Source organism: Nerophis ophidion, linkage group LG21 (genome assembly GCF_033978795.1).
Source record: "Nerophis ophidion isolate RoL-2023_Sa linkage group LG21, RoL_Noph_v1.0, whole genome shotgun sequence".
NCBI classification, from domain to species: Eukaryota; Metazoa; Chordata; class Actinopteri; order Syngnathiformes; family Syngnathidae; genus Nerophis; species Nerophis ophidion.
The window spans coordinates 3,837,611-3,861,817 of NC_084631.1; the positions used below are offsets into that span (position 1 = coordinate 3,837,611).

Sequence of the window (24,207 nt, forward strand, 5' to 3'; positions counted from 1 at the left end):
TGAGACATTTGTGATTTGGGGCTATATAAATAAACATTGATTGATTGATTGATAATGATAGCTAGAAAGATAATAAAAAAAAAAAAAAACATTTTTTTTTTTAATTAATTTAGTTTATCTTTTAACAACAGCAAGGTATAATACGTAGTGCAACTTTTATATCACATAGTGGAGGGGAACCTTTCCTCGATTCAATAAACGCGTAAAAAACACTCGAAATAGTGCAAAGCAATAACAATATATCAATAACTCAATGTTGCTCAAACAATAATGTCACACAAAATAAACATGTGAATCTCACTTTAAGTTATTCCTCATTCACGAATCCCTCAATTTCTTCTTCTTCAGTGTCCGAATCAAACAGTTGGGCGAATACGGCATCCAACATCCGTCTCGTCCAAGTCGTCATTAATCGAGTCAGTGTCGCTTCTAAATTCTCTCTCTGCTGCTCTATTCCTGTGTTCTACTGCATGACTGATCGCCTTGAGTTTAAACTCTACGTTGTAACCGTGTATCTTAATAGGAGCCATTTTGGGGTCTATTGGTCCAAAAAGGCGCACCGGATTATAAGGCGCACTGTCAGCTTTTGAGAAAAGTGGAGGTTTTTAGGTGCGCCTAATAGTGCGAAAAATACGGTACTTGGTCTTTGATTATAGAGTGACACGTCTCACCTTTGATATCCTCCTTGCAGGCACGGTAGAGTGAAGGGTGGCGGCTGTCGATAATGAGTACTTTTACTGGAATATAAGACGCCAAGATTTGATCAATTGACATTTCCATCTCTTTCTAGCAACAAAGGTGTGTATTTCAGTAATGTTTGATGTTTTCTGTTCAATAGGAAGAGGCCATATTTGCTCTTGAAAGTTTCCCAACTCCTGCCTCCAGACTTGCTCTGACCGACATCCTTGAACAAGAACAGTGTTTTTACAAAGTCCGCATCCAAGCCTGCTTCTGTCTGGCCAAGGTATGAAATGCATCATAGTCTTTTTCTCCTCCGATATTACCATATGCAGTTTTTTTTTTCAAAATATACTCTTGTTATTTTAACATGGCCAACACAGTACTATATCTCATCTATTTTTCCATTAGTTAGACATATTTGTTAGAACAAATAAAAATGTGCATGATTGAAATATATACCGTATTTTTCGGAGTATAAGTCGCACCGGCTGAAAATGCATAATAAAGAAGGAAAAAAACATATAAGTCGCACTGGAGTGTAAGTCGCATTTTTTGGGGACATTTATTTGATCAAATCCAACACCAAGAATAGACATTTGAAAGGCAATTTAAAATGAATAAAGAATAGTGAACAACAGGCTGAATAAGTATAAGTTATATGAGGCATAAATAACCAACTGCTATGTTAACCTAACATATTATGGTAAGAGTCATTCAAATAACTATAACATATAGAACATGCTATACCTTTAACAAACAAACAATCCGTCACTCCTAATCGCTAAATCCCATGAAATCTTATACGTCTAGTCTCTTACGTGATTGAGCTAAATAATAATATTTGATATTTTACGGTAATGTGTTAATAATTTCACACATAAGTCGCCCCTGAGTATAAGTCGCACCCCCAGCCAAACTATGAAAAAAAATACTGCAACTTATCGTCCGAAAAATACGGTATACAGTATTTAGGGCTGTGTTTATATGAAAATATCATGTCGCGGTTGTCACCAAAATAATCATTTAATGATCATTATTATCCCAGTATTGTTAAATGTGCACAAAAACTACTCATACACACATTTTTAAATAGATATACTTGGCAGAAGAAATGTTTTATGTAGGCGCCATACTTTTTGGAGTGTTTAAATATGTTTATCTTCTTCTGTTGTAATGTGTAAATGTTTTATTTAACAATAAGGAAAACATGTGTGTTGGGTGCATCACACTGGGCTAATGTGATGTCACACAAATTCACTTCCTGTTGTCATATTGTGTCGAGTACCAGGCAATCTATGTGCCCATGAGAGCACAGCCTGTCGGTTCGGCGTACTTATTCGAGTTATTTTCATCAGTCGACCGTGTGCAAACGTTTTGTATCATAGAAAAATATTTATCGGGACAGACATGTCTTCAGTAATGCGGACGTTGTACCGATCCGTTGTGGTGAAGAAGGAGCTGAGCCGGAAGGCAAAGCTCTCAATTTACCGATCGATCTACGTTCCCATCCTCACCTATGGTCATGAGCTTTGGGTCATGACCGAAAGGATAAGATCACGGGTACAAGCGGCCCAAATGAGTTTCCTCCGCCGTGTGGCGGGGCTCTCCCTTAGAAATAGGGTGAGAAGCTCTGCCATCCGGGAGGAACTCAAAGTAAAGCCGCTGCTCCTCCACATGGAGAGGAGCCAGATGAGGTGGTTCGGGCATCTGGTCAGGATGCCACCCAAACGCCTCCCTAGGGAGGTGTTTAGGGCACGTCCAACCGGTAGGAGGCCACGGGGAAGACCCAGGACACGTTGGGAAGACTATGTCTCCCGGCTGGCCTGGGAACGCCTCGGGATCCCCCGGGAAGAGCTAGACGAAGTGGCTGGGGAGAGGGAAGTCTGGGTTTCCCTGCTTAGGCTGCTGCCCCCGCGACCCGACCTCGGATAAGCGGAAGATGATGGATGGATGGATGGACATGTTTTTTGTAATTGTGGGGACAGAAAAGCAGGACCAAATTAGCAACCACACATTAAAAAAAACAAGTCCAGTAATACTCAACCAGTGACTCATGGACTTTTCAAGCGACTTTGGAAAAAAAGTTACTTGCACTTAATTAAATACATGCACTTGGCAACACTGCTGCTAGCAGTGAGGAACTCCAGACAGTGAAAAGAATCTACTCAGTGTCCGCCCTGAGATCGGTAGTTTGTGAGTTCAAACCAAAGACTATAAAAATGGGATCCATTACCTCCCTGCTTGGCACTCAGCATCATGGGTTGGAATTGGGGGTAAATCACCAAAAAGGATTCCCGGGCGCGGCCACCGCTGCTGCTCACTGCTGATCAAGGGTGATGGGTCAAATGCAGAGGATAATGTCACCACACCTAGTGTGTGTGTATGTGACAATCATTGGTACTTCAACTTTTTTTTAACTTTTAATAAAAAGCTTGGATTAATCACTAATAGGGACGGCGTGGCGCAGTGGGAGAGTGGCCGTGCGCAACCCCAGGGTCACTGGTTCAAAATCCCACCTAGAACCAACCTCGTCACGTCCGTTGTGTCCTGAGCAAGACACTTCACCCTTGCTCCTGATGGGTGCTGGTTGGCGCCTTGCATGGCAGCTCCCTCCATCAGTGTGTGAATGTGTGTGTGAATGGGTAAATGTGGAAGTAGTGTCAAAGCGCTTTGAGTACCTTGAAGGTAGAAAAGCGCTATACAAGTACAACCCATTTATTTATTTAATAAGGAAGCAAAACCCCGTAAAAGATTGTAACAACATTTCTTCCTCAAAAGTCCCCTAAAGTCACACACGCGAGTAAGAAGAGAAAGTGTAATTTTGATGTGAACGTGCTTTACTCACGACCGCCATTACCGCGCTTCATCAACCGTCACCAACGTTATATTAATCCACTCAAAAAAGTGAAAAATGCATGTAATCACTGAGTCTTTTTATTTATATAGTGCGCAGATATGCATCAGTGGTTGTCAACACTCAGTTTGGCTTCTGGTTCTTCACTCAAATACGTCCGTGTACAACGGAAACACAAATACCAATTCCTATTGTTACAAAATGCAGATCCACCTGACATGCTAATTGATTGACTTTATATTTGTTATTCTCAAACTGTGGTCCACAGGCTCTATCTAGAACTATTGTCTGCAGGTTTAGTGTCAGGAAGTTACAGCTGTGCTCTAAAGGGTGAGCTGGGCTAAGCTGGTATGGTATTACAGTTGTTGGTGGGGACGAGCGCCTTGCATCATTTACAGACCACATTGGTCTGACTACGGTCTGTTTTACAAAATCCTTCTATACTGTCGAGGAGACTTTTCCTGTTTTGTCCACAATTTCTTCATATTTACAATGCTGAAAAAAAGTATTTAGTCAGCCAGCGATTGTGCAAGTTCTCCCACTTAAAATGATGACAGAGGTCTGTAATTTTCATCATAGGTACACTTCAACTGTGAGAGACAGAATGTGGAAACAAAATCCAGGAATTCACATTGTAGGAATTTTGAAGAATTTATTTGTAAATTGTGGTGGAAAATAAGTATTTGGTCAACCATTCAAAGCTCTCACTGATAGGAGGTTTTGGCTCCAAATCTCACGATACATGGCCCCATTCATTCTTTCCTTAACACAGATCAATCGTCCTGTCCCCTTAGCAGAAAAACAGCCCTAAAGCATGATGTTTCCACCCCCATGCTTCACAGTAGGTATGGTGTTCTTGGGATGCAATTCAGTATTCTTCTTCCTCCAAACATGACGAGTTGAGTTTATACCAAAAAGTTCTATTTTGGTTTCATCTGACCACATGACATTCTCATCCATGTATCCATTTTGGTATAAACTCAACTTGTCGTGTTTGGAGGAAGAAGAACACTGAGTTGCATCCCAAGAACACCATACCTACTGTGAAGCATGGGGGTGGAAACATCATGCTTTGGGGCTGTTTTTCTGCTAAGGGGACAGGACGATTGATCCGTGTTAAGGAAAGAATGAATGGGGCCATGTATCGTGAGATTTTGAGCCAAAACCTCCTTCCATCAGTGAGAGCTTTGAATGGTTGACCAAATACTTATTTTCCACCATAATTTACAAATAAATTCTTTAAAATTCCTACAATGTGAATTCCTGGATTTTTTTTTCACATTCTGTCTCTCACAGTTGAAGTGTACCTATGATGAAAATTACAGACCTCTGTCATCATTTTAAGTGGGAGAACTTGCACAATCGCTGGCTGACTGAATACTTTTTTGCCCCACTGTGTGTATGTGTGTATATATATATATATATATATATATATATATATATATTTAGTCACATTTTTTTAGCCCGATGCGGCCCCCCCCCAGTCAATAAGTTTGGAAACCCCTAAAGTAACTGAACACTGCCTTCTTCAAATAGGACGGTACACAACCAGAAACTAGGAAACATTTAATTATGGAGAGCAATAGTGCTGCAAACTTTTTTTTAACTAATTTGTGGGCAGGATGTCTAATGGACTAGAAGAGAGATCCACCTGGGTTTCAAAGCTTTTTCTTTGTCCATTTCTGTTTCATAGTTGTTCCTTCGACTCAACATCAGCTCTCCCGTCCAAAGGCAAAACCTAGTAACTCACTTCTAGCTGCTTTTGAGAAAAGAAGGGAAAACCAATCTATCTTGATGCTGTCTTACAAAGATTTACAAAGTCATCAAAAGTATAGATGTTTTCTTGAGCTTTCATTTTCTTGCCGATTGAGCCATGGATTGACTCTGCTCTCATGAACGTGTGCCCTTTATCCAGTAATTTTATCACAATCTCGGGTGGGCCCCATTCTGCGTTTGCATATTGGACAAGAGCCGTGTACAGAGTCCAGTTTTTATTTGGACCTCCACAGTTATCTGCCCAAAAGAGTATGCAAGGGGAAGAATCAAGAACAATACATTTAATGAAGGTGCTTCCAAATATCCCCTCGTGCCATAATATCACATAATCAAGTTGACAGTCGGCCCCCATTCGTGCAAATGTCTCATTAAAGACAATAAGGCGACTGACAAAGAAGCTCTGATTGGTCCCTTGAGATACTAGGTTTTGCTGTTGTATCTACGCGGTTATGTGGTAGTTGCTAGGTCCTGCCATGCGCGTAACAGCTTACTTACGGAACAAATTACAATATCAAATTGAGTTACTGGGTTTTGCCTTTGGACTGGAGAGCTGGAACCCAGCTGCTTTTCCACCGCAACAGAATGGACCTTAGGTTCACACAGAACTCACGCTAATCGCGCGACAAACAAAATAGTGCAGTTATCCATCCATCCATCCATATTCTACCGCTTATTCCCTTTGGGGTCGCGGGGGGCGCTGGCGCCTATCTCAGCTACAATCGGGCGGAAGGCTTAAAGTAAGCTTTATCTCGTCTTTGAGAGCCGTAATAAAAAGTAAAATATTGAAAAGTAAATAATACCAAACCGTCCCCACCGTTCTTTAATTTCTCTGATTTAATTTGAACACTCGTCATCGTTTTATGAGCATTTTTGGGGCGGTATAGCTCGGTTGGTAGAGTGGCCGTGCCAGCAACTTGAGGGTTGCAGGTTCGATTCCCGCTTCCGCCATCCTAGTCACTGCCGTTGTGTCCTTGGGCAAGACACTTTACCCACCTGCTCCCAGTGCCACCCACACTGGTTTAAATGTAACTTAGATATTGGGTTTCACTATGTAAAGCGCTTTGAGTCACTAGAGAAAAGCGCTATATAAATATAATTCACTTCACTTCACTCTGTATGTGGCCAATGGCAAAGAAAAGTGTGGCCACCCTTTGTTTTTTAATAGTCACATTTGATGGTCTTTGCGCCAAGAACATCCCATCTGTACTGTGTTTGTTTATCTGAGTGTTGGAGCCTTTTTCTTTAAAGTTGCAAATAAGCTGTGGTCTTAAAAGAAACATGCAAATGTAACAAATCAGATATGGCAAGTTGATACTGATGAATTCATGAAGTTTATTTTTATCATTATTGACTTGTGACCAGTGGAGCGTGGACTTCGCTTCAGCTGGGATAGACTCCATCTCACGTGTTGCCAAAAAGCACATCGAAAAGGCTAGTGAGATGGTTGAAATGCACAAGTCAATATACAATAGAAGTATGTACAAATATCAATAAAAAGGCTTTTAATATGGTCCTTGTTCCTATGTTGACATAATACTTTCAGATCGCCAATGCTATGGTGAGCACATGGCAGGGTCCACCAGCTATGAAGTCCTTGTTCACCAGAATGTTCTGCTGCAAGAGCTGCCCCAATATTGTCAAGACCAACAACTTCATCAACTTCCAGAGCTACTTCCTGCAGAAGGTAAGGTTAAAGGTTAAAACGTGCATGAAATCTTTTGTTGGATGTCTTGTAAGTGATTGCTTGTGATACATAAAACTCGTATGGCTTGGTTTACCGCTCTAAACATTGCATGCAATATATAAAATAGTGTGTACTATTAGTGGGTGTGTTGCGTGCGATGGACCAACACTACGCGGACAAGTCAAAAATGGTGCAGACTGCCTTATTTAATTTGAGGATATTGCGTTTACTGTACGGGGCATCGCCATGGAGACACTCATTTACTGCACATTCATGTTATCATGCTCTACCTGTGGCGTTAAGCTATGTTTTCAAACATGCAGAAGACATCTACCACTTTTTATGGGTATTTTAAAAACAGTCGTGCAGTGCATCTACATTGAAAGCACTTTTTTTTTTTTTCAGCTAAATGTGCGCTTTTTCGAGAGAAGCTGTCCTTACTCCGCTCAAGACGCAAAAAATACATACCGTATTTTTCGGAGTATAAGTCGCTCCGGAGTATAAGTCGCACCTGCCGAAAATGCATAATAAAGAAGGAAAAAAAAACATATAAGTGGCACCGGAGTATAAGTGGCATTTTTTGGGGACATTTATTTGATAAAACCCAACACCAAGAATAGACATTTGAAAGGCAATTTAAAATAAATAAAGAATAGTGAAGAACAGGCTGAATAAGTGTAGGTTATATGAGGCATAAATAACCAACTGCTATGTTAACCTAACATATTATGGTAAGAGTCATTCAAATAACTATAACATATAGAACATGCTATACCTTTAACAAACAATCTGTCACCCCTAATCGCTAAATCCCATGAAATCTTATACGTCTAGTCTCTTACGTGAATGAGATATGTAAAAAAAAATGTTTATTACTTGTTCTACTCGAAAAAAAATCAATCAATCAATGTTTACTTATATAGCCCTAAATCACTAGTGTCTCAAAGGGCTGCACAAACCACCACGACATCCTCGGTAGGCCCACATAAGGGCAAGGAAAACTCACACCCAGTGGGACGTCGGTGACAATGATGACTATGAGAACCTTGGAGAGGAAGAAAGCAATGGATGTCGAGCGGGTCTAACATGATACTGTGAAAGTTCAATCCATAATGGATCCAACACAGTCGCGAGAGTCCAGTCCAAAGCGGATCCAACACAGCAGCGAGAGTCCCGTTCACAGCGGAGCCAGCAGGAAACCATCCCAAGCGGAGGCGGATCAGCATCGCAGAGATGTCCCCAGCCGATACACAGGCGAGCAGTACATGGCCACCGGATCGGACCGGACCCCCTCCACAAGGGAGAGTGGGACATAGAAGAAAAAGAAAAGAAACGGCAGATCAACTGGTCTAAAAAGGGACTCTATTTAAAGGCTAGAGTATACAAATGAGTTTTAAGGTGAGACTTAAATGCTTCTACTGAGGTGGCATCTCGAACTGTTACCGGGAGGGCATTCCAGAGTACTAAAAATACTAAAGGACACCAAAACACATCAATAGAATTTGTTTTAATCAGCCCTTTAAGTTATTTAGCAGCTATAAAATTATTAAATGATGTTGCTGAATAGAAAATGTCGTATCAATCAATCAATCAATGTTTACTTACTGTATATAGACCTAAATCACTAGTGTCTCAAAGGGCTGCACAAACCACTACAACATCCTCGGTAGGCCCACATAAGGGCAAGGAAAACTCACACCCAGTGGGACGTATATGTTTTATTTCTGACCGTTCAAAATGTCGACACACGTAGGACTCTGGACTGTACATCAAAAACAAAAACAAAAATGCTCATAAAACGGTGACGAGTGTTCAAAAATCACATTCCTCCCGCTACCTAATTACATTTGCATCTTCTTCTCCCAGTATTGTAGCTCTTTTGATGAATAGCATGTATTTTGCATATTAATGAAGACAGACACACAAAATGGATTGCACGCCTAATTCTGCTCACTTAACAGACACAATCCGGCTTGAACACGTTTTGTGAATCAGTTTTGCATGCCCTATCAAGTTTGCACGGGTTTTAATACACGGAAAACCTTTAGTAAATATAGCCGGAGTGTGTTTTTAATAGCTTTGCAACAAAAATGACAGGAAGACAGCAACATCTGTAAAGTAACCACACCGTTTTTTGAGCCGCAAGGTTCAAATTGTAGGGGAAAAAAGTAGGCGCTTATTGTCCGGTATTTACCGCATGTGAAACTCTGCAGAACTTCAATCCGCTTCCGTGTCTGTCCCTGACACTCACCCTGGCTTCTTGGTAAACAAACTCTGCTGTGCCTTAGTCCCAGTGTTACCATAGTAACCCATACATCCCTCAAAAGCACAGATTACAACCATTGGGATCTATAGTTCACGACTTAAAGGGGAACATTATCACAATTTCAAAAGGGTTAAAAAGAATAAAAATCAGTTCCCAGTGGCTTGTTTTATTTTTCGAAGTTTTTTTTCAAAATTTTACACCTCCCGGAATATCCCATAAAAAAGCTTTAAAGTTCTTGATTTTCGCTATTTGCGATGCGACTGTCCATTTCCCTGTGACGTCATACAGGGCTGCCAATACAAACAACATGGCGGTTACCACAGCAAGATATAGCGACGTTAGCTCGGATTCAGACTCGGATATCAGCGGTTTAAGCGATTCAACAGATTACGCATGTATTGAAACAGATGGTCGGAGTATGGAGGCAGATAGCGAAAACGAAATTGAAGAAGAAACTGAAGCTTTTAAGCGAATAGCTATTGACGCTATTCAGCCATAGCATGGGTGTACCTAATGAAGTGGCCCATAGCATGGCTGCCTTATTAGCATCGCCGGTAAAATGTGCGGACCAAACGATCAGGACTTTCGCATCTTGTGACACTGGAGCAACTTAAATCCGTCGATTGGTAAGTGTTTGTTTCGCATTAAATGTGGGTATCTAGTTTCAAATGTACATACAGCTAGCGTAAATAGCATGTTAGCAGCGATTAGCATAGCATGTTAGCATTGATTAGCTGGCAGTCACGCCGTGACCAAATATGTCTGATTAGCACATAAGTCAACATCATCAACAAAACTCACCTTTGTGATTTTGTTGACTTAATGGTTGCAAATGCATCTGCAGGTTATCCATACATCTCTGTGCCATGTCTGTCCTAGCATCACCCGCCAAATGTGAAGACACTCTGGTACATTCAATGGGGGTCTGGCGGCAGATTTCTTGCCAGTGGTGCAACTTGAATCCCTCCCTGTTAGTGTTGTTACACCCTCCGACAACACACCCACGAGGCATGATGTCTCCAAGGTTCCAAAAAATAGTCGAAAAAACGGAAAATAACAGAGCTGAGGCCCGGTGTTTGCAATGTGTTGAAAATGAAAATACCTCGGTGACGTCACGTTCTGACGTCATCGCTAAAAGACTGATAAACAGAAAAGGCGTTTAATTTGCCAAAATTCACCCATTTAGAGTTTGGAAATCGGTTAAAAAAATACGTGGCCTTTTTTCTGCACCATCAAGGTATATATTGACGCTTGCATAGGTTTGGTGATAATGTTCCCCTTTAAGGTAATTTAAAAACAGCACTTTTTATCAAATGTGAATGTTTAAAAAAAAAACACTTGGTCATTTGTATCTGATGAAATTGTGTTGCTTGCCAGACGATGCCCGTTGCCATGGCATTACTCCGTGATGTCCAGAATCTCTGTCCCAGAGATGTCCTCAACTTCATCCTGGACCTCATCAAGTACAATGACAACAGGAAAAACAAAGTAAAAACACTTTTATTCCTGCAACATCAATCATCAGCAATCATTATTTGACTGTTTAAGATTGTCTAGTAACTGCGCGAGTTCTCATGAGATGTTTTTTTTTTTGTTCAGTTCTCAGACAATTACTACCGCGCGGAACTGATTGAAGCATTGACCAACTCCCTGACGCCGGCCATCAGCATCAACAACGACATGCGTACGGTGGACAATTTAAACGCTGATGTACATCTCATACTGGAGGAGATTACCCGATTCCTCAACATGGAAAAACTCTTGCCAAGCTACAGGAACACAATTACTATCAGGTACATTATCACAATATTTGAGATGAACTGTTTGTCTTCCATGGCTTCTGGATTGGCAGACCGGGGTGGTGGTCCCTCTCTTTAAGAAGGGGGACCGGAGGGTGTGTTCCAACTATGGTGGGATCACACTCCTCAGCCTTCCCGGTAAAGTTTATTCAGGTGTACTGGAGAGGAGGTTACGCCGGATAGTCCAACCTCGGATTCAGGAGGAACAGTGTGGTTTTCGTCCTGGTCGTGGAACTGTGGACCAGCTCTATACTCTCGGCAGGGTTCTTGAGGGTGCATGGGAGTTTGCCCAACCAGTCTACATGTGCTTTGTGGACTTGGAGAAGGCATTGGACCGTGTCCCTCGGGAAGTCCTGTGGGGAGTGCTCAGAGAGTATGGGGTATCGGACTGTCTTATTGTGGCGGTCCACTCCCTGTATGATCAGTGTCAGAACTTGGTCCGCATTGCCGGCAGTAAGTCGAACACATTTCCAGTGAGGGTTGGACTCCGCCAAGGCTGTCCTTTGTCACCCATTCTGTTCATAACTTTTATGGACAGAATTTCTAGGCACAGTCAAGGCGTTGAGGGGTTCCGGTTTGGTGACCGCAGGATTAGGTCTCTGCTTTTTGTGGTCCTGATGGCTTCATCTGACCGGGATCTTCAGCTCTCACTGGATCGGTTCGCAGCCGAGTGTGAAGCGACCGGAATGAGAATCAGCACCTCCAAGTCCGAGTCCATGGTTCTCGCCCGGAAAAGGGTGGAGTGCCATCTCCGGGTTGGGGAGGAGACCCTGCCCCAAGTGGAGGAGTTCAAGTACCTAGGAGTCTTGTTCACGAGTGGGGGAAGAGTGGATCGTGAGATTGACAGGCGGATCGGTGCGTCGTCTTCAGTAATGCGGACGTTGTACCGATCCGTTGTGGTGAAGAAGGAGCGGAGCCGGAAGGCAAAGCTCTCAATTTACCGGTCGATCTACGTTCCCATCCTCACCTATGGTCATGAGCTTTGGGTCATGACCGAAAGGATAAGATCACGGGTACAAGCGGCCGAAATGAGTTTCCTCCGCCGGGTGGCGGGTCTCTCCCTTAGAGATAGGGTGAGAAGCTCTGCCATCCGGGAGGAACTCAAAGTAAAGCCGCTGCTCCTCCACATGGAGAGGAGCCAGATGAGGTGGTTCGGGCATCTGGTCAGGATGCCACCCGAATGCCTCCCGAGGGAGGTGTTTAGGGCACGTCCAGCTGGTAGGAGGCCACGGGAAGACCCAGGACACATTGGGAAGACTATGTCTCCCGGCTGGCCTGGGAACGCCTCGGGATCCCCCGGGAAGAGCTGGACGAAGTGGCTGGAGATAGGGAAGTCTGGGCTTCCCTGCTTAGGCTGCTGCCCCCGCGACCCGACCTCGGATAAGCGGAAGATGATGGATGGATGGATGGATGGATGGATGGATGGATGTGTTTGTCTTATGACAACAGGAATGTATTTGTACATGCTTCAGGGTTCGTACGGGTGCTTAAAAACCTTGAAAATGCTTGGATTTTATTGTTGAGCGTATGAACGCTGCTGGTGTTGCTCCCGAGCTTTTTTGTCAAATAGACGCATGAGTGCTGCAAAACATGTTTGTCACATAGACATATGAGTTCTGTCAGCATTGCTGCAGAGCTTGTTGTGGAATGGTGCGTGGTCTGCGGGCCCGCCACGGAGCGGGGTGTGTAAGGACCTGCCTCGGAGCTCAGCTGGCAGGTGATTGGATTACCCAGCTGGAATTGATCATCCTATACCCTGCTAAGCGTATCAGCAGCAGCCGGGGTCTAGTCACTCTGGTGGAGTTGGAGTTAGAGCGAGACACATGCTGGAGAGCAGAGCAGCAAGAGAGACTTGGGCTGAAAAGTTGAGTTGTATTGCTAGACTGTGGACTCAATGAAACGTGGTTGAATCCTGACTACCGGGCTCTCGTGCCATTGTATGGTGATCAGAGGAACCCACTAGAGGGCAACCTCTAAACTTGTTTGTCAAATACGTGCATGAGTGCTCGTAAAAGGTGTTGCTGGTCTAAATCCTGGAAGTTCAATGGTTTAGCACAGTGATTCTGAAACTGTGTACATGTACCACTAGTGGTACGCCATGAATAACCTCATTAAAGTACAGTGTTGAAAATGTTTGGATTTTAATGTTATGTTTTCAAGGTTTGAAAAATGCTTGAATTTTGGGTGAAGTCCCTGTAAATGCTCGGAATCATCATATTTCTTCGCAGTCTGACTCAATAGGCTAATTATAAAATGGTAAAAAATGAAATATGTTTCCTTAAAAATGAAAGCTACATGCTATATATGTTGGCTTTGCACAAGCCCTTACATTAGGTTGTTGTCATGCCAGAGCCATATACAAGGCTGTGTGTCGCCCCCAAGAGGACAGTGGTGCATTGGTGCATCAGGTTTTAAAGAACATGATGTATGCAGGAGTTATGATACAAACAAACAAGTAAACAATAATGATTGTTGTTTCTTGAAAGGAATGATATGTACATGAATGATGATGATACAAACAAACAAGTAAACAATGTTTGCAAACACCAATGACATGGAATAGTCTACAGCAGGGGTGGGCATTACGTCGATCGCGATCGACTGGTCGATCTCGGAGGGTGTGTCAGTCGATCTCAAGCCAGGCATTAAAAAATATACATAAAAATGAACAATCATCAATCATACCAAGACTTCACTTTCGTCAGTTGTTTGACATTCTCGGCACCCGAGGATCTTGTGAGATGACGCTGGCTGCTGCGAGCTCATATTTAAGAAAAAAATCACTAACAGGGCGGACGCAGAGAAACACATTTTATTTCTAGAGACTCCGTACCTACTGTCAAAACTCTAAAGACCGACTGCACACTTCCTGTCTTCACCATAAAAGACCTGTTTCATCCTGCCTGTGCTAACAAAATAAGAGTCTCAGAAAGCTAGCAAGCTACGGAGTTTGATGCCAATGTATTTCTCCCCCGCCCTCAGCGACCGCACACTCACTTGCTTGCCCACCCGCACACTCACTGACGTCACTCACCTGCTGCCAGACATTAAAGGGCCACACACATATGCTACTCTCATAACAAAGTGTTTAAAAAGGAGTATGCAAGTTGGACAAATGAGATCCTAAATCCAACCACTTTCATGTGGTATTGGACAGAAAGGTGGATTTTTTTTTTCCTCCATTTGAAAATGCGGACGTTATCAGCACCACTGTCTAATTCCAATCAATGCAAGTCATCAGAATCAGGTAATACACCAACTTATATTCTTGTCTTCATGAGAAGAAAGGAATCTATGTGTGTTACACATGCTTGTATTATCATTAAACACCATTAATGATAACTACTGGGTCAATGTTAGGCTCAGGTTTGAGCAGATTTTCCGTATTTTTCCTACAGACAGCATTTGGTGAGCTCAAACAACAAGGCTATGGATTGATTCACACTGGTTTTCGCCTTTTGAAGGGTACAGGAAAAACTGAAAATGGTCTTGAAAGTCTTTAAAAAGTGTTTTAATTTGGCCATGGGAAATATTTACGATCCTTAAAGGCCTACTGAAATGAGATGTTCTTATTTAAACGGGGATAGCAGGTCCATTCTATGTGTCATACTTGATCATTTCGCGATATTTCCATATTCTTGCTGAAATGATTATAGTAGAGAACATCTACGATAAAGTTCGCAACTTTTGGTCGCTAATAAAAAGCATTGCCTTTACCGGAAGTAGCAGACGATGTGCACGTGACGTCTCGGGTTGTGGAGCTCCTCACATCCTCACATTGTTTATAATCATAGCCACCAGCAGCTAGAGCAATTCGGACCGAGAAAGCAACAATTTCCCCATTAATTTTAGCGAGGATTAAAGATTCGTGGAGGAGGAAATTTAGAGTGAAGGACGAGAAAGGAAAAAAAAAAGGCGATTGCAGTGGGAGTGATTCAGATGTTATTAGACACATTTACTAGGATAATTCAGGAAAATCCCTAATATTCCTAGTGTTTTAGTGAGATTAAATAGTACTTGAAAGTCGGAGGGGTGTGGCCACGGGTGTGTTGACGCCAGAGTTGTCAAATAGACGTATGAGTGCTGCCAGTATTGCTGCAGAGCTTGTTTGCCCAATAGATGTATCAGTGCTGCCAGCATTGCTGCGGAGCTTGTTTGTTGAATAGACATATGAGTGGTGCAGAGGTTGTTTGTCAAATACTATAGACCATGGGTGTCAAACTCTGGCCCGCGGGCCAAATCTGGCCCGCCGTGTCATTTAATTTGGCCCTTGAGACAATATCAATTTAGCATTAGAGCTGGCCCGCCGGTGTTACACAGCGTTGGTGCCGCTGTAACACAGAAAGGACAACTTTTTTTCTCCTCCATTTGAAAATGTAGGCGTTATCATCATTACTGTCTGATTCCAATCAATGCAAGTCATCAGAATCAGGTAATACACCAACTTATATTCTTGTCTTTGTGAAAGAAAGACATCTACATGTGTTACACATGCTTGTATTATCATTAAACACATTTAACTTGTTTACAAAAATGTCTCTTTCATAAATAAATAAATATAAATGATTGAAAAGTAGCTCGCCTGCAGAAAAAGCGTGGGCACCCCTGCTGTAGACGTATAAGTGCTGCCATTGCTTGTAGCTTGTGTTTGTCAAATAGACGTATGAAAGCTGCTCGTATTGCTGCAGAGGTTGGTTGTCAAATTGACGTATGACTGCTACCAGCATTGACGCAGTGTCAACTTGCGTTTGTCAAAAAGACATATGAACGCTGATAGCAATGTCAAATAGATGCGTGAGTGCTGCAAAACCTGTTTGTCAAATAGACATGAGTTCTGTCAGCATTGCTGCAGAGCTTGTGTTTGTCAAATACGCGCATGAGTGCTCGTAAAAGGTGGTGCTGGTCTAAATCCTGGAAGTTCAATGGTTTAGCACAGCGATTCTCAAACTGTGTACGTGTACCACTAGTAGTACGCCAATGAATCACTTGATTAAAGTACAGTGTTGTATTTTCGGACATTCAAACTGTGTGTAAGGTTACAGTGGCAACATTTTTAAATTATAATGGTTAAATAAAACCTCCGCCATGTTTTACTGAATACTTAGGCCTACTACAATACTGTATTTTAATGTTGGTAATTATGGTGGTACTTGGAGAGGCCATTTTTTCTGAGGAGCCAAGTTTTTTCTGAGGTGGTACTTGGTGAAAAACATTTGAAGACCATTGCTTTAGCATACATTCAGTAATGTGTGAAGTGAAGTGAATTATATTTATATAGCACTTTTCTCAAGTGACTCGAAGCGCTTTACATAGTGAAACCCAATATCTAAGTGACATTTAAACCAGTGTGGGTGGCACTGGGAGCAGGTGGGTAAAGTGTCTTGCCTAAGGACACAACGGCCGTAACTAGGATGGCACAAGCGGGAATTGAACCTGCAACCCTCAAGTTGCTGGCACGACCACTCTACCAACCGAGCTATGCCCCACACTAAAAGCGCTTTACATAGTGACACCCAATATCTAAGTGACATTTAAACCAGTGTGGGTGGCACTGGGAGCAGGTGGGTAAAGTGTCTTAATGTAAATAGTTAGTTGGAGGACAAAGTCTAAAACCCTGAGTTTTGATTCTGACCAGTAGCTTTTCATGCCTTTTTGTTCACAGCTGTCTTAAAGCCATTCGCCAACTTCAGAAGAATGGTCATATTCCAAGTGAAGCATCACTCTTTCGATCCTATGCAGAGTATGGGCACTTTGTTGATGTCCGTGTTGCTGCTTTGGAGGCTCTGGTGGACTACACAAGAGGTAAGAGCTTCTTTCAGAAAATGAAACTAACATAAGCAGTATGGTGGAGATCATGAACAAGGGGATGGGTCAAATGCAGAAGACAAATTTCACCACACCAAGTGTGTGTGTGACAATCATTGCTACATTAACTTTTATTTATTTTGTCTTTTTTCCGTAATACCCCCTTCTTCGTCTTTAGACAACAAAACATTTTTAAAGGACCAATAAAAACACACCATTGATTAGTTGTGAAAAAGATCAATTACACAACAACATTAACAATAGAGAGATCATTTGTTTGTCACTTGTTTGAATAAAGTATAAATAACCAGAGGTGGGTAGTAACGCGCTACATTTACTCCGTTACATCTACTTGGGTAACTTTTGGGATAAATTGTACTTCTAAGAGTAGTTTTAATGCAACATACTTTAACTTTTACTTGAGTATATTTGCTACTTTTACTCCGCTCCATTTATCTACATTTTACTCTCTACTGATTTTTATCGATGTCAGACAGACCTTCAAAGTAGAATCTATCACATGCCTGCGTTTCACCAATCAAATGCAGTCACTGGTGACGTTTGACTCCGTTTCACCAATCAAACAGAGCCAGGCATGATTAACTGCTCTTTTTTTTATTTTTTAATAAACCCATCCATTTTCTACCGCTTATTCCCTTTTGGGGTCGCTGGCGCCTATCTCAGCTACAATCGGGCGGAAGGCGGGGTACACCCTGGACAAGTCGCCACCTCATCGCAGGGCCAACACAGATAGACAACATTCACGCTCACATTCATACACTACAATATACTTTTTTTTATTTTTTATTTTTGGGGCTCCCTCAAGTTAGGTCCTAGGGACCCAGAAGGATTTCCCTCTTAAAAAAGGTTCCCAATAAGTCATATATAATTTTTTTCATAAAACCCTTCAATCTCTAACTCTACTTAATTATTTTTATTACATTTTACGAGCTAAACCTTTATTTATAAATTTCAACATTTACAAATAGTTGAAAATAGTAATCAACCTAGGTACAAAAACAGTACTAAACAGTATAAAAAAACATACAAAACAGCACCAGGGGGTTGTAAATTCAAAGTAACTAAAATAGAATGAAAAAATAAAAATATATAAAATCAACAAAGTGCAAAGCCATAGGCTCACTCAATCTCAGTAAATAACTTAAATTTGGAACACAGCATCATCGTTTTCACAGCTTTTTGGTTGTTAGAGGTGGAGTGTTTTAATGTAGAGTTCTAAATCTTTTTTAAAGGCACAAAAACAGGTCTGTTTTATATACGAATATAGAACTTAGCCAACAGTATAATGAGGTTGCAAAGGTAAAATTAATTTTCAAATTTTTTTTCAATAAAGTATAAAACCAAATATATATTATTTAATATATATTATTGTTTTAGTTGCTCAAGAGATATTCATGGCTCTGAATTTGTTTATTGCTATTTTTATGTTTTTGTGCATTACTTGTTGCCCTCATCATTAAACGAACAGGTTACTCATCAGTTACTCAGTACTTGAGTAGTTTTTTCACAACATACTTTTTACTTTTACTCAAGTAAATATTTGGGTGACCATACGTATATATGAGGTAGATCACCTCAACTTGGTCATTTACTAAGTAATTGATTTACGTTGAAAAACTTATTTGGGTGTTACCATTTAGTGGTCAATTGTACGGAATATGTACTGTACTGTGCAATCTACTAATAAAAGTTTCAATCAATCAATCAAATCAATGAATGCCTACTGAGGCTATGGTGCTGTTAAGTTATTGTGGCCCAATGTGCCATTTTTTTATTTTATTTTAATGTACTATTATTTAATATATATTATTGTTTTAGTTGCTTAAGAGATATTCCTGGCTCTGAATTTGCTCATTTCAATTTTTATGTTTTTGTGCATTATTTGTTGCCGTAATCAGGTTACTCATCAGTTACTCAGTACTTGAGTTACTCAAGTAAATATTTGGATGACTACTCCTTACTTTTACTTGAGTAATAAATCTCTAAAGTAACAGTACTCTTACTTGAGTACAATTTCTGGCTACTCTACCCACCTCTGGAAATAACCAATGTGTTTTCTACATGGTTGACATAAAAGATGTTACTGTTAACAGTTGAGGTTTCATAGAAAAAAACACTGTTTTTTTCATCACCAGATCAAAGTCTATCCCCTATAAAATTTATGCCGTATTTTCCAGACTATGGAACACAAAGATACAGTATATTAGCTTCACCCTCTAAACTTTAGAAGAAACAATGTTTTTCCATAAATTAGATATATATGTTGTAAAATGAGTTATTACCACAGAAAGATTGTGTAAACGTTTATTTACATACCTCAATAGTTTCCTGCAACACGGCAGTAAAACGGCTGATCAAACAAACATTTCTTAGATCGGAATCTGGGTTTAACAGAGTTTGTGGAGCTCCCCCTGGTGTTGTGTTTATGGTGGTCATTTACGTTCTGGAAGTAGTTTGACATGTACTTTGGTATCAGAGAGGTGTAGCGGATTTTATAAACCAGGCTCAGTGCAAGTTGTTACATCTCATCTTTGCCGGTTTGTGTGCGCACGCAAGGTTGTTACAGGAGGGCCATGCACACGACTGGAATAACCAGAGACCTGTGAGAAAGAGAGCATTACTATCTGATAAATGTAAGAAATACAAGACAAACATCAATAGTATTTGCTGTGGAGCATGCCATGCTAGGGAAGGTGAAGACGATTGTGATTAAAGTAAGGGAGCAGTCTAGAATTCCAATCCTCTGCGTAATGATGCCAAGAACAGTCAGCAGGAACATCATCATCTCGAGTCCAGGATGATCAGTCCACCGATGTTCCAGATTCAAACAAATCCACTTTGCAGAACAATGATAGTAAGGCAGAAAATAGTAGAAATTGAACAAGGTGGATGGTTCATGTCTTGTCAAGAGGTCAGACACGGTAAACAGTTGGTATCAAAAGTAGATTTTCAACTTGGGTTCATGTCACACCAGTAAACCTCACATTCTATCAGAGGTCACAACAAAATATATTTCCTTAAACAATTGTGTTGTTGTGTACTCAAGAACATTGTCTGAGGATGAAGTCTGAACAAAGGATTATACTTCGAACTCACCAAATACTTGACACCCATTGGTACCCTGACTGCCAACAATAACTCCAATTCTCAAACTGTACTTAAAACTTACACAATAACCTGTGGACTGAGTTAAACCGGTAATGTATACATTTTAATACTCATGTTTACTATTTCTTTTCTAGTTGAAAGAAGCTCAGTGGAATTACAGTGGCTGGTCAGTCTGGTTCAGAGCGACCCATCTCATTATGTCAGGTCGGTAACCTATTATTACTCTTATAATGTACTCTAATAATATTATGTCAGGAACATAATATTACTCTTATGTACGCTATTTATGTCAGTAACATAATGTAGTTATGTACTCTCCTATTATTTTGGTAACATATTACTCTTATGTACTCCATTAATATATATATGCTCATGATCTGCTCTATTATTATTACGTCCGTGTAATGGTATTACTCGTACATTGACCTTAATATCAGTCAGTAATATGTTATTACACTTATCATGTACTCTTATTATGTCATTTACAAATAATTACTGGTATGATATACTTTATCAACATTATTTCAGTATCATATTATTGCTCGTCTGACATACTCTGTTTACATTATGTCATTAACACATTTTATTTATATACATACATATATATATGTATATATTATATATGTATAATATATGTATGTATGTATATTTATGTATGTATAAATATATATATATGTGTGTGTGTGTGGGTGTGTATGTAGATACACATATACATATATATACATATATGTATATGTATGTATATATATATATATATTTAGTGTTCTCGTGAGACGTGTAAAAACGCCAACTCAACACCAAGCCAAACCGGAGTCAATAAATAGAACGTCGTTGTAAGCTTGACCATTTACTTTTGACAATTCCTTCATAGACAAGATGGTGAAAAACTGAAAAGAACAAGAGACACAACACACTTATTGCCTCTGTACATATTCGTTTACAATGACGTATAAAAATGTAACGGTAATGTCGGAAAATGTCCAGCAGAGGGAGACTCCCGTCTGCCTAAATGACTTGAACACATTGTATCTAGTTCGACAATTATATTTAACATATTGGCACTATTACACTTTTTTAACGTGTTAACTTATTAAAGACGACTTACGGCATTGCTTCTTCGCCGCTTTGTGTAGGATGGCAACAGAAAGTACTACAGAAGACCACAAAATGTATCTCTAGCTTTCGAACAAGTACCGGAAGTCAACCAACAGGAAGTAATTTAGCGGAAGTGACATCATCTAACTGCTGTTTACCGATTACAAAGTACAATAAATATAAACAACTTTAACTCCAAATTAAAGCATTGCGGTTACTAATACAAAATATTATCAAGTAATACAAAAATATTATCATGTAATTACGTAAATAATATTAACAGTTGACTTCAGGACAACACAATATATATACATATATATATACATATATATGTATATATGTGTGTGTGTGTTTACACGTGTGTGCATATACAAAACCCAAAGCCAGTGAAGTTGGCACGTTGTGTAAATAAATGGGTTGTACTTGTATAGCGCTTTTCTACCTTCAAGGTACTCAAAGCGCTTTGACACTATTTCCACATTTACCCATTCACACACTGATGGAGGGAGCTGCCATGCAAGGCGCCAACCAGCACCCATCAGGAGCAAGGGTGAAGTGTCTTGCTCAGGACACAACGGACATGACGAGGTTGGTACTAGGTGGGAATTGAACCAAGGACCCTTGGGTTGCGCACGGCCACTCTTCCACTGCGCCACACCGTCCCTAATGGTAAATAAAAACAGAATACAATGATTTGCTAATCCTTTTAAACTTGTATTCAATTGAATAGACTGCAGAGAGAAGATACTCAACGTTCAAACTTGATAACTTTTTTTTGCAAATATTAGCTGATTTGGAATTTTATGCCTGCCGCGTGTTTCAAAAAAGCTGGCACAAGTGGCAAAAATGACTGAGAAAGTTGAGAAATGCTCATCAAACACTTTTTTTGGAACATCCCATAGGTCAGGTGTCGGCAACCTTTAACACTCAGAGCCATTTTGACCTGTTTCACAATATAAAGAAAACTATGGGAGCCACAAAACACTTTGTCATTTTTTTTTTTTTTTCATTTCATTTTTATTTATCTCATTCAATCATTGATGTGCATTTAGAACGATAAATAATTATATCACAATTATACAATTTAAATTCACACAACTCCTGAGAAGGAGCAGGATGAAGAAAATCTTATAATTTCCTGCCCCCTTTGACATAATACATTATGTTACTTCATGAATATCATTTAAGCAGACACATATATCCAAATGTAATGAAACAATCAAAAACAAAAAACACAAGAAAAACACAAGTGCAAAACTTCATAAAGTATACACCAAACCAAGAAAATAGTAGTAATAATATAATATACACCTCATGGAATGATACAGAGAAAATACAAAACCAGACAAAAAATAAGTAAATTAATGAATAAAAAACAAAATGTAAACACTTATTGCTGTCCATATGATCTTATTATTCTATCTTTATATATTTTTTTCAATTGGAATATATTTTTTATAGTTTTTTATCTCGTTGTAAAGAGAATTCCACAATTTTACAATTGAAATTTTGAAATTTAAAATGAAATAACACTGCGTACAAAGTTTTTTTTTTTTTTTTTTGCTTTGTGCTATGTATAAACCAGGGGTCTCAGACACGCGGCCCGCACTTTATTATGAAAATTTAGTGTTAGTGCGGCCCACGAGTTTTATGTGAATGCCGCTTGACAACATAACATTTGCCAACTCTCCCAAATTTTCCGGGAGACTCACAAATTTCTGAGCATCCCAGGAACACTGCAGAAAACCACTGTCAGTTACTACAGTTTGTCGCTACATCTGTAAGTGCAAGTTAAAACTCAACTATGCAGAGCAAAACCCATTTATCAACAACACCCAAGAACGCCGCCGGCTTCGCTGGCCCCGAGCTCATCTAAGATGGACTGATGCAAAGTGGAAAAATGTTCTGTGGTCTGACAAGTCCACATTTCACATGGTTTTTGGAAACTATGGACGTCGTGTCCTCCGGACCAAAGAGGAAAAAAACATCCGTACTGTTATAGGAGCAAAATTGAAAAGCCAGCATGTGTGATGGTATGGGGGTGTATTAGTGCCCAAGGCATGGGTAACTTACACATTTGTGAAGGCACCATTAATGCTGAAAGGTACATACAGGTTTTGCAGCAACATATGTTGTCATCCAAGCAACGTTATCATGAACGCCCCTGCTTATTTCAGCAAGACAATGCCAAGGCACGTGTTACAACAGCGTGGCTTTATAGTAAAAGAGTGAGGGTACTCGACTGGCCCGCCTGTAGTCCAGACCTGTCTCCCATTAAAATGTGTGGCGTATTATGAAGCCTAAAATACCACATCAGAGACACCGCACTGTTGAACAACTTAAGCTGTACATCAAGCAGACACGGGAAAGAATTCCACCTGAAAAGCTTAAAAAAATGGTCTCCTCAGTTCCCAAATGTTTACTGAGTGTTGTTAAAAGGAAAGGCTATGTAACACAGTGTTAAAAATGCCCCTATAACAACTTTTTTGCAATGTTTTGCTGCCATTCAATTCTAAGTTCATGAATGTTTGCAAAAAAAAGTGAGCTTCTCAGATGGAACATTAAATATCTTGTCTTTGCAGTCTATTCAATTGAATATAAGTTGAAAAGGATTTGAATGAATGAATGGTTTATTTTGAGCCATGCAAACAAAACAAGAGAATGACCTAAAATACAAAAGAAATACATAAATAAATTATTTTTACACCTACATTGAAAACATTACATGTGACTAATCTTTTGTAGATGTCAAGATTGGCTCAAAAGGGAGTGGGAAGAAGTAAACTTATTAGGTCCCACCCCTATACATATACAATATATATATACACAATATATAATACAATAATATATGTAATATAATTCAATTCAGTGGTTGCTGCGTAGATGCTATATATTATCTATATATAATACATTTAAATTCACACACTTACATATATACACACACATATATACAATATATATATATATATATATATACATATGTATACACATATATATACATACATATACATATATATATATATATACATACATATACATATATATATATATATATATATACACATACATATACGTATATATATATACACATACATACATACATACACATACACACATA

The 24,207-nt window shown here is 39.9% G+C and overlaps 1 protein-coding gene and 1 long non-coding RNA gene across 6 annotated transcripts in view; one reads left to right on the top strand and one right to left on the bottom strand.

The window, feature by feature from the left end:
• The window catches only part of taf2 (TAF2 RNA polymerase II, TATA box binding protein (TBP)-associated factor), a 101,546-nt gene that overhangs the window by 55,815 nt on the left and 21,524 nt on the right, over positions 1 to 24,207 (top strand). For 3 of the 5 annotated variants that reach the window (XM_061881620.1, XM_061881622.1, XM_061881621.1), the window contains exons 18-24: positions 839 to 964; positions 6,674 to 6,742; positions 6,855 to 6,995; positions 10,639 to 10,749; positions 10,861 to 11,054; positions 16,723 to 16,862; positions 20,129 to 20,198. In XM_061881620.1, coding sequence (XP_061737604.1) covers positions 839 to 964; positions 6,674 to 6,742; positions 6,855 to 6,995; positions 10,639 to 10,749; positions 10,861 to 11,054; positions 16,723 to 16,862; positions 20,129 to 20,198 — 851 coding nt within the window. The remainder of the gene's footprint in view (positions 1 to 838; positions 965 to 6,673; positions 6,743 to 6,854; positions 6,996 to 10,638; positions 10,750 to 10,860; positions 11,055 to 16,722; positions 16,863 to 20,128; positions 20,199 to 24,207) is intronic. The other 2 variants (XM_061881624.1, XM_061881625.1) reach the window with 1 other exon arrangement.
• Positions 19,177 to 21,204, bottom strand: LOC133539596 (uncharacterized). The gene is made up of 2 exons (XR_009803442.1): positions 21,100 to 21,204; positions 19,177 to 19,486 (listed from the first exon to the last, which is right to left on the bottom strand). It is a non-coding gene; the product is annotated as an uncharacterized LOC133539596 (long non-coding RNA).